The sequence below is a fragment of the Opisthorchis viverrini genome (genome assembly GCF_000715545.1).
Source record: "Opisthorchis viverrini unplaced genomic scaffold opera_v5_28, whole genome shotgun sequence".
Lineage (NCBI taxonomy): Eukaryota > Metazoa > Platyhelminthes > Trematoda > Opisthorchiida > Opisthorchiidae > Opisthorchis > Opisthorchis viverrini.
Genome location: NW_008751684.1, coordinates 550,409 through 562,081, shown reverse-complemented (window position 1 = coordinate 562,081; position 11,673 = coordinate 550,409). Strand labels below are relative to the sequence as shown.

General features: G+C 44.0%; 1 protein-coding gene across 1 annotated transcript in view; it reads right to left on the bottom strand.

Moving 5' to 3' along the window:
• Positions 1-959: 959 nt before the first annotated feature.
• Positions 960-11,673, bottom strand: part of T265_02321 (hypothetical protein) — a gene marked incomplete at both ends in the record, with an annotated part of 104,419 nt that continues 93,705 nt past the window's right edge. Inside the window, 5 exons of the mRNA XM_009166535.1 lie at positions 960-1,800; positions 4,382-4,616; positions 8,129-8,334; positions 8,717-9,056; positions 10,255-10,476. Coding sequence (XP_009164799.1) covers positions 1,613-1,800; positions 4,382-4,616; positions 8,129-8,334; positions 8,717-9,056; positions 10,255-10,476 — 1,191 coding nt within the window. The remainder of the gene's footprint in view (positions 1,801-4,381; positions 4,617-8,128; positions 8,335-8,716; positions 9,057-10,254; positions 10,477-11,673) is intronic.

The following is an 11,673-nucleotide window of genomic DNA, read 5'->3' as shown; positions in this document are numbered from 1 at the left end:
TTAGAGCTCATCGCCAGCGTATATTCCTGGCTGTGCGGGGGTTGAACTCAGCACATCTGATACGTGAGACACACGTTGGACACCTCTGAACAGTGGAACGTGTTCAAGCTTCAACGATGTGATTGTTACCAACGGGCAGAGGTCAAGTTTCGAGTGGTGAGAACAGCGGCTAATTCAATCACATTAGAAAAAGCACCCAAGTCTTGTGAAATCCAAAAACTATTGGTTTCGCTCTTTCGTTGAAATCGGAACCGAGTTTCTCAATGATATGTGGCACAAACACTCCGCCCTTAACAACGCACTGATGACGTTACCTCAATCGGTGATAAAACTTTTGCGATCACACTGCCCAGCTGGGCGAACATACTACGCCCATATTCGCCTCAGCAGCAAAGAAGACCCATGTTTGCACGTAATGCACTGCTCATAAGGTTGCTGAAAATTCTTCAACAAGCCACGACCGATTCGCCCTTCTTGAGGCTCATCAATACCCGGTCTTCCGTCAACCTTATATTCTGTTTGAAACTAAACTGCACAAAATTAGCGAAATACACTCATTTACAAACCAACACAAGCGAGAGATTCAGCTGGGTTCCATGACCCATGCTTATTTTTATCGATGACGTCGAACGTTCTCCGGCATCAAATTTGAGTTTTATGTGCAGAACGAATCAATGGTCAAGCCATGGATATGGTGCGTTTCTGTGCATGTGCGAAATCCCGAGAGCACAGAACGAGTCGGACACAAAAAAATTAAGGAGTGGGGTTGAAACATCAAAGCAGCTATGAATATAATGAGTGTTAGATCGGAAACGAGAGTTTAAAGGTTGCCCAGGGTTGAGCTTCTCTAAGTGGCTTGAAAATTTCCCCAACATAGTAGGAAGCGACGGGGCGCAATCCCAAATCTCGCAACTGAGCTGCAACTTGGCCACTCCGAGATAAGCCTGATGAATGTACGTTTAAATAGTGCGGCTTGTATTTCATACAACATGATAAAGGAATCCTTTAGAATAAATGATAACGTGTGTCTGACAGACGCAAGGATTAACCATTAGGAGGCAAACTTTGATACACTAGAAAAGAGCCGATTTTCTGTCTACTAGGAATCGTTACCAGTAGTGGCGCGAAAGTAGAAAGCACTGAGAAAATTGAATTGCATTCTAGAATACAGTGGCCAAAAAAACTGAAGGCGGGCTTCCTACTCAGAAAGCACAGGCTGCAAGAAGGCATTGCGGCAACGGGTCTGCGGAGAAAAAGGTAGTTGGATATTCAAAAAACGACTCAACGGAGAAAATCAGGCGATGCTGTAATGAGCAAGTCTCCAGTAAATAAGTTGGAGAAATGGAAAAGTTGCACGTACAAACAAGATAATTTAAAGCAGTAGATCGAATTGGCGGGGCACTGTTGTACACCTGAAAAGGCACTGATGAAATGCAGCGTTGGAGCTGCAGAGGAAGGAACGAAAATCGGTAAACGAAACGGCTCTGTCAGTAAACGCCAGTAACGGTTCGGGGGTGTTGGACTGCGAAATGAATGATCGGCGCACATTGTGCGACCTGGTTTCATCAAGTAATAGAGGAGTAACTGAAGAGGAGGTAAACTTCGAATGCGCCTAAGGCACATCTACTGTAAAAGGACTGCCGGGAACGTGATGGTCACCCCATTTGACAAGCAACCAATGTCGACCTTTCTCATTCACACGGTAAGATACGGAATAGCGATTATTGCCAAGGTGGTTGACTTTGACTTCTTCAAACGGACGAGTTGGGCCGCAAATACCCACTAGCAGAATTTCAGTGCCTGTAACGCAAAAAATCTTAGATGAGATTTGGCTTCACATATCAAACTAAGTATATATCCTAAGAAATACAATGCGGGACAAATATAAGATAACAGAACTTTCTGACTCTAGCAATGCATCAGTATTCACAAGATTGTGGCATTAGGAACAGGGACATAGAGGTGTATTCGTAGCGTGAGTGAAAACGGATAACCTTGGATAGCAAACTGATTAACGGCGGTGTTCCTTGTATGAGATATAGTGACCAGGAGTAGTTTCACACAGCAGCGTAGATGGACAGTTACGGTGAAAATAGTCATTATTATTACAGTGAGTTACAGGCAGAGTACGGCTTGCACAATTTTTCTTTTATGATAAGGACTGAGGACTGTGTACTGAATTCAACATACCGCAGCGTAAACTCACTCATGATGGCACGTCGACCACAGCAGGTCTTCTTATTGATTTTGCAATGAAAGCAACAACAGAATACCGTTGGACAGACAACCGATTCATGCCTGCCTTGAACTTTGACTATTTACCTCAGCTAATTTCGGTGTTCCCACACACTGGTACACCTGTCGGCGCAAATGAGCTTCTAGTCATGACATTTGAGCTCCTCGGACAAATCTAAGTCCCACACAGTGTTTTCATATAGGATATCTCTATGGATAGTTACTTCAATAAAACCAAAGATTCTTTGATATTCGATGCGCGTGACACATCAGCGATCACGATCTTAGGGGGTTATGGGCAGGTTTTCCCCTTACTGTTTTTTTTTCGGATAAAATTAGGCAGCTGATGGTCAGTGATCTTACATCCTCGCCAGAAACGAGGTAGACTTTATCAATATCGGTGGCTTGGTGTCTAAACTCATAACAACACAAAGCATACTCATGATATTAAACTCCTTTGAAAAAGCTGAGAAATTCTGAACACCTTGATTTCTGAAACAATACGTGCTCTCTCGGGAGGGGCGTCGGCATTCAAGTTGAAGGTGCCCTTCAAATAGAAACCGGTTAAAACAGTAGCTCGTGATCTTATTTTGTTGGTCATCCCGCCCATGAAAAAAGCTCTTTGGCGTCTCATGGAGCTTGTTTGTCCATGGCAGGTCACTTGACCTTACATCAAGACTACCGCTAGTTCAAGCTGGCAAAATGATCCTGGAAGGCTTCCAAATGGTTCACTATCAGTAGTTCTAAAATATGTCAAAAAATTGACATCCATGGCCACTTTGGCGTCGTTAGCGCTGATTACAGGAACAGAAAAGCAGAGTTTGCAAGTAACAATGAAGTTGACATGGTCCATTTATTCTTGATCATGCTTCATATACCATGAGGGTATCCACTATCATAGGTACAGAAAAGATGGTTCCGCGCCAGTAAAGTCTGATTGGAAAATTGGCCGATTCAGTTACGTTCAACTTCATCCATCCGTTTCCCTTTATGAATTGCATCCTAGCCGCTGCAGAGTATGTCGAGCAAATCTAATGACGAAGACCGACCTACGTTCGGTGAGCTGACTTGCTTTCAGGTTATCCGCACCATCTAGTGCTCACAATTTCACCAAGGGCATTCAAAAAAGAGGAAGGGAAAAGAAGTTCTTACACAGCCATCACCAACACCGATGGAATCTTGGAGTTCGGTTGACAAACTAACCAACTATTGCCTTTATTTCTTAGTTGAGACGGAATCAACGTCAGAACTGAGTTCTAATTATGTCAGTCTAATGTTACCAGGGCTGCTCACAATTCGCAACTCACATTATATAAAATGCAACCCAGAAGTGAACTGACTCAAATCAACAATAGAGAGTTCATTGTGGTTAGGCTAGAATTATGCAGGTGCTCGGTAGCAAGCCGCGCATAACAATGCTGCGTACGCGCATTCCAGTGGGTCAGAAAAAGGATCGAAAAGACAAGAATGATACTCCTGCGAAATACCGTATCAAATTTAACGGATGGGGTGGTCATCACACAACGATTAATCAGCTGTGAATGCGCTTTCCTTTTACTTTTCTATAAGTTACGAAGGCAAGAGTGCGTTGACTCATCCTCAGTCAAATAGGTCCAGTGTACAGTATCCGGTCCAGCCTAGGTTAAAAAAGCTAAGCAAATCATAGAAAACTGCTCATCTTGTAAATAAAGGAGCTGTGTACGGCGAAAAATTTGCCACTGCAGAGCAAAAATGCCAGCGTTTGAAGATAAGAACGAATGCATCCAAGGAGGGCAACACATGTAACACCCGTTGGCACTTTAACTCACGGTTCAGGTTAACGAGTTAAGTATATGAGAGCCTGCAACAAAAGAGTGGGGCAGTAAAGTGAGCGCTACGTGCATTCAATCACTCCAAGAACCGAGACACTCACTTCGTGGAGATTGAATGCAATTAGACAGACCAAATCAAATATGAATCTCCAGATTTATGAGAATTTCACTTTACGTTCCCATTCGACTGAGTTAACCACGTACGCCGCAGTGAGTTTCAATACCGTTTGGCTAGTGGAACAGCAAAGCCTGATTTTCCGCCAAACCTAATGATTCCCGTATTCGGAGTGACTGTTCCGTAACTTACATTAGAAGGCATTGCGTTCACCACCTACCTGCATCGCTAGCATCCACAGTGAAGTAGTTGACACCCTGAATGTCGGCTCGTTTCAGTCCCATGCCTTCACAGCGAACACGGTCGGCTTGATTGTCTCTCAGGTTTTGGGACACACGTGACGCCTGGTAGTCTACTATACTTTTCTCTATGGTTTCAAGGACGACGTTCGACGTCCGGTCAGCCACACGACTATTCAGCACAGTTGGACTCCTAATAGAACCAGTGATCTCAGCCTATGTAGAAACAAATACATAATATGCAAATATGGAAGATATACGTTAAAAAAATAGGCGAAACAGTGAACACGTTAATTTCAAACAGCTGTAATAACTTCTAGAGGCTAAGACAAGAATGCATTCTGGTAACTTTACTGTAATGCGGATGACTATTTACTACTATGTGATTTCAACTCGCCACCGGCTGGTTCGATGAAGCAGTAAAAAGTGAGTTGGCAGATGCTTTTCGAAGCGGTTACGTATAACCATCACACAAGAGTACCTGCACGTTTACTATCCCTTCTAACTTCCCTTTGAATGGTACTCATCGAGGGCCCTGGATGTTGAGCCAGTATGTTGCCTTCCAAAACGCGACTCAAAAGCCCTGAGAATTCCGCTTGTGTGAGTTGATATTGATATGCAGAGCAACTGTGAAGGCAAACGACGGATGCAAATACATACAGCAACAATCGATTGTACAACTGAAGACAGACGATAATTTGAACTAATGACCCCGGGGACATCCATGTGATGCAGAAATCTGAACCAAACCATCCGGTTCTGAAAAATACTTAGACGAATTAAACATCGGTTACATTCGTGCTCAGGGATAGCTGTACTGAGCGGAGCCCAGACGAAAATAAAACATACGTCTAGCTTGGGAGCAGCCTTCTCGCTCTGATATATTCGCCCTAACTGAGGAATGATGAAAGATAGTGACTAGCCACTTGTGATACGGTTTCCAGTTGTGTAAAACACAGCGCAAGATGTACAACGTAATGTGTGATCCAATCACAGATGCACAAGGTAAATAAAATAATCCATGACTTGCAAATTCGTTCCGACAAACTAAGTTTGTACAATTAAAGTGCGTCTCTCCATTAGCCGGAGGAAAACAACACTTGATGACAATTAGCCATGGAAGCAGATTTAAGATAAACTGTACTAATACTCCCAGGGTTCACTGAGAGAATCCATATCAAGCTCAGCTTGCAGCTGCAGGAACAAACCAATAAAGAACTGGTTATGGGCTAAATAAATCTGTTAGACTGTGAAATTCGCAGAGAAAACCAGCGTTTCAGAAGTGGTGGTCAGTGATAAAAAATTAAAATATAGAAGGGTATGCAATTTATAATGAGTACCATTGAATACTGAGTTACCTAAACAGCACAGTTACGCTCCTGTGAAAATAAGTTGATTATCCGTAGTATATCATGCGTACGGAAAATTTCCAAGTGGGGGTTGCGTTTGACCTACGGTGAAGTAACAAAATGGGTTGATACCCAATACTACCACATATACAGTGGAAAGTGAGGTATAATGCAGACCACACTTGGACGTCAGATAGGTCCCAACATAAGTGTCTAATGGTTTGGCTACAGTTGCGAATTATCCTGTGTGCAGGTTGGTGGCGAACACAATGATCTTGTGGGTGTATCCGAATTTCAGCTGCTATGCGGGTTAGCGAACTGTGTCATGTGTGTTGGTGCACGCATGCGGAGACGAACAGCACATTTTATTCTCTATCGGTTACCCGGCTACGGCGTGGGTATCGCAAGCGAGTCAGGTAGACGGAATAGAGACAAGTGACACTCATTCCGTGGTGTGCACGACAAGTGACAAAGCGAGTAGGTGAATGATAATATTCATTCTTTATCGATCCTGTGTTTTGCTAAGGAGTACGGGAGTGGATGCATTTGTGTGTAGAATGAGCAGTAATTTGCAACTGACTGAGTGACTTCACCTATGCGATGAACTACCACTACGGAGGTAGCCGTGGAACAGGTCATCATCATCATCATGGATAGCATAACATCGAATTTCAACATTGATGCTTCGCTGCCGTACAGCGATAAATTAAGTGAAAGACATTGTGTCGGGAAAAGAATGAGTGGTTACGGAATAGACACAGTGCTAGCTTACCACAATCATTTCGAGTCACCTACAGCTTCTGGGACTCGTTCAAGCAATCTTGATAGAAAATGACTACAAGAATGATATCGACTGGCAGCCGTAGCTTGCAGCGTCTCTAACCAGGTAAATGTGGATAACGCGGACCCCATCCTGGAAGCGACAGCACCGACTTTTCGCAATCTCTTTCATACTCCTCTGTCATGTCAAGGGTTGAACACCCCTCTGCCTGTGCCACTCTGAAGTTGGCATGAAAAACTCCCTTTTCGGCAAACGATGGTTCGGCATGGGTGCTACGTGGCCCAGTCACCGCAGCTGGACACATTTTTCGACGGGAGACCCCATGGCACAACCGAGCACTCGCTTTCTAATCCCATTATTAATTCACCGACACCAGTCTACACAAGACGTGCTTCTGAGGCAACGGTGGTCGAAGATCTGAAAACGTCTCAGGTGTGTTGCTCGCAGAGGCTAAGTCTCGCAGTCATACAACAGAATATTCCGTCGTTTAGTCTGATACACACTTCCCGTAAGACTTGAGGATATGCGACTTTGCTGCCATAAGTGTCTCAAATAACCAAACACAACCTGAATCTAAGAGATGCGCGCAATGTCCCTATCTGTCACACTACAATCGGAACTAACGTAGCTTTCGAGATACCCAAAAGGGTCCACAAACTCGAGCGCCTCTCCTTGGATTGCATGGAAGCTGCGCGCTGAGGGCATCAAAAGAATTTCACTGTTTGAGCGTTTATGTCTTTGGAGCATTACCCGAGTCTGATGGCAACACCGGATAAGTACTGCTGAAGTACGCCGAATGGTTATCGGAAGAGATAACTCATCGACGATAGATGAACTGATCACATCCCACAGGTTACGTTGGCTTGGCCACGTGCTCCGTACGCCAGTCGACCGACTTACTCAAAGGGCTCTTCCGGCAAAACCATNTTCACGGAAGAAATAAACCACCCACGATAGATGACCTAACCACTCTTCACGGGTTGTTCTGGCTTGGCCACGTGCTCCGTACGCCAGTCGACCGACTTACTCAAAGGGCTCTTCCGGCAAAACCATGCAGAAGGTAGAATCGAGTCATGGGAGGTCAAGCAATGACTTGACAGCAAAGAAAGCCATTTCCAACAAACTTAGCTACACTGGTCATTGTTGTCCCCATTGATGGGGACCCCGACATGTGACACATCAGTGGTTAGAGACACTGTCGGACATGGCCCCATCGCGCCCTCAGTAGCGCACCTGCATCCAAGCTGTTGCTTTCAATGTATAACTCCTCTCACAATTTCCCCAACTGAAAGTCCACTGACACCGTTGCATTGACGCATCAGTTAATATCAGCTATCGCCACCAATACGCATCTATCTATCCCACCACCCCAAATCATCACTGAGCGAAAATGTGACAGCTACAACCATTATCCAGCAAGTACTCGGTTTGTACAGCTGCTCATGATGATGACGCATGCATAGGATAGGTGGTGCTGGATACTTGAGCACGTACGGAAAATTATGATTTACGAATAGAGGGATTAGTGCATGAACAAAATGAAAGGAAAAGAATGACGGAACACAGGGATAAACAGACAGAATGAGGCTTAGGCATACCTTGAAGGGAGAGCCGTTAATATGGTGGTTGCCTCCATACTTGATGCTGATTTCATAGGAACCTGGAGCTGTTGGCACGTAAGAAAACGAGTAACCCTCATCTTGTTCTTGCGTAGTTAGAGTGACCTTGCTTGGGCCATCGACGGTGACGTTTAAAACACCACTTCCGGCGTTTGCAGTATGCACAAAGAATGTGTTCTTCTCTCCTGGAAGCGGAATTGAATTCAGTTTAGCCGCCACTGCAAAACCATTAGTGCACAGAATTCTTGTGAAGTGGCATAATCTTAGGTGAAGCTTAGTGCGATCTGAGGAACTTCATGATAATTTACAGTGATTTGGATTTCGGTGCTGCGCAGGTAATGGCACAATGCCACGTCACTCATGAATATCGAACGTTAGGCCCTCAAGTGTTTAACATTTTCACCAAAGTTAGCAGATTGGCAAAATTTGGAGCGATAGGACAATCTTCACAATATCAACTCATATGTATGGATAAGGACTAGCTAGGATACACGCAGAAACAGCTTGGAAGAAGAGAATAGAGCAGTACTTTAAATTACAAGCATATCAAGGCGAAACATAACTAACCGACTCTACCGCGACGTAGTCCTTCACCATTCGCGTGCACCATGGAAGGATCAGCCGGTTGGTGGCTAATAACGAGTCTGAAAGGTGAACCCTCCAACGGTGGATAAGGTGATCCCGGTCCCAATTCGACATTCATGTCATTCATTTCAACCGGGACGATATGCACATAGACAAAGTGAGGACCACTCTCCATGGGCACGAAGCGAACCACGAACTGATCTCGATCAACCTGCTGTATACCAGCTTCCTCAATGAGTCCGGATGGAGCTTGGACCCGAGCACGTAAAACCTGTCCACCAACTAACTGGTGGTGTACGGTGAACGCAACTGGTCGACCGATCTACAGGACAAACAAAGTTGATAATACCTTACTCATCCTCCCCTCGAATCATAGTCGCAGTAAGAGAAGTAAAACCAACAATACTTTCAGACCGGTAAACGCATACACAAACTCAAAACCCGAACACAAATAATTCAATGGAATTTCTCAAGTTTGATTTCTAAAGATGAGGAATATCTAGTCTTCGGGAATTCCATTGAGAAGAAGCGATGAGTTGCATTTTGTGGGCTCACTTAGAAGCAACCCCAAAATGTTCGAACACGACTCACTGTGTTCAGAGAATAACAAATTGGTAATTTAGTATCTCAAGAAATCATTGGAAAAACTTTGGCATTGAGGTCGGGACATGTGGGCTTACGATGCACATTCGAGTAAACCGTTCTGAACTAACGACAATTCATTTCACACTCGTACTTTCTGCACGCCTAGATTTATTCTATTCACGCCACATCAGAACTTTGTTGCATCAAGCAAAAACAGTGCAAAGCATAAGAACTGTTGAGTAAAAAAAAACCGATCAAGATTAGCGCCTACCTCAAACACCGACTTCTGCACTTTTGTGCAAACTAGACACTAATAGTCAATACGGTCGGATAACTTAGGTTGCTTCGGTTTCAGAGGTCAAACGAAGTAGTGCATCCGCAGTCAATATGTGTGTTAAAATTAATGGGTTCAAGGTCCCTCTTCCATCAAGTGAAAAGGCTGAACTACTTTGCCGTACACAAAAATAACCGTCAGGCATATGTAAAAAAGGGGAGAGGCTGTTAACCCATCTGCACTAATATCAGCCACTGTTACGTCACCAACAATGTGCCACAGGAGACACGAGGTCAGTGTTAACGACACACGTGTTGTAGTCCAGGGTAATAAAAAACGAGCTCATCGCATTCCAACTTTTACTACAAATAACCTACCACACACAAGAACGCACACAGAGAACCCGAAACTCTCTGAAACGCACCACTACTGTGCATAGGGTTAGTCATACTTAACAGCTCAATTGTGTATCCGGTGGACAGGAACGTGGCGATCGACACGGTATCAAGATCGCCTGTACTTTGGACCTGAGCACAAGATTGTTTAGGTTACGTACATCTTGTGAGATCGAAACATGTTACTCAGGATAAAAAAGCCTAATTTCTCAAACGGTTTGGGAGCGGATAACGAGGTAATCAAACTGTACGCAAAACGTGCAAACCTGGGAGGGAAATTCTTCCGATCCGACCGGTGCAGTCTCTTGAAGACCTGAAACCTGCGAAGGAACCGCATAAGACGCTACACGTCCAGTGCGGCCAGAGTCAGCTATCTGAATGGCGAACGGAGAGTATGGAATATGCACATCGTTGAATTTGATTGAGCAGTGGTATGTTCCAGGTAGTGAGACTTGGTACGAGACGACAGAAGACCCGTCTGCGCGTTCCTGTTATGAGATACATAAGATAAAGGGAGAAATTACATGGAAAGGTTTCGTTAGCATACGGAGGCGTTGAAACCACAATGTAGTGGTCCCGATGATAGGGCTAATACGAACAGCCTTTCTGAAGGGACTGAGGATTGGGGGAATGAAATTTAGAGATTCAAACCGACGGGTCACATAACACAGATGGCAACTTTCGAAAGATTATGGTGAACTAGTATGGCCTGTGCAAATAGCTTATTTTCACTTTGAGATCACCTATTCCGGCTTCATAAGCGTGTGGTAGGGTGACTTTTCTATAAAAACGCCAGGATCGTTCTAATTAGAGTGAGGAGCCCGGTGAAGGAATGAATAACCAGACAGTTTGACTGGAGAGACATGCGTGATCACATGATGACGAATCTTGTTGATACTACGGAAAGTAGCTAGAAGATGCATCATTTACGATTACCGATCGTTCGATTGACTGTTCTCTCGTGCACTAAAATGATTTATCGTTCAATTTGTTGGCCTGAACAGTCGCATACATGTGTTATACTGATATAATTTTTGAAATAGCGTGCACCGAATTCATAGCGAGTGTCAAGGTGAGTCGGTGTGAACTGCTAAGTTGTCAAAGAGAAACTCGACTAGAAATGATGACGATGAATTTTGAACAGGCTGTAAAACGGCCAGTGTTGAAAGGTTAAGTTGACAATCACGGGTATTCCTTTAAACAGCTGAAGCTTCCATTAAGGTTGCCTAGCTGAATGCCAGTTGTACTTACCTCAGGCGTTTATGATAGTTTTGAACTACACATCTATCCTGTGTATTTTTCTTCTTCTGATTACAAACCATACAAACAGAAATAGTAACATGATGTCCCTGCTGCTGAAGATGACGACAGATAACCACTAAAAGTTACAATGTCCTTCCGAAAATCCGATCTCCTTCGTGACGTAAAATCACGTAGACTGTTAGCACACAGTGAAGTGCACGCGCGACTTTTTGTTAGAAAAGTCATATAGAGTAACTAAAGTGGGTGAATGTTGTGTCATAGCTAACCAAAGAAGTCTAGTGATGGATGCTTTGGTTTTGGTGCCAGGAGACAATGCCCAAGTTGGTAAAATGTCTTGCAAGGAAACTGATGGGATATATATATATATATATATATATATATATATATATATATATATATCCCGACCTATACAGCCCACCTGG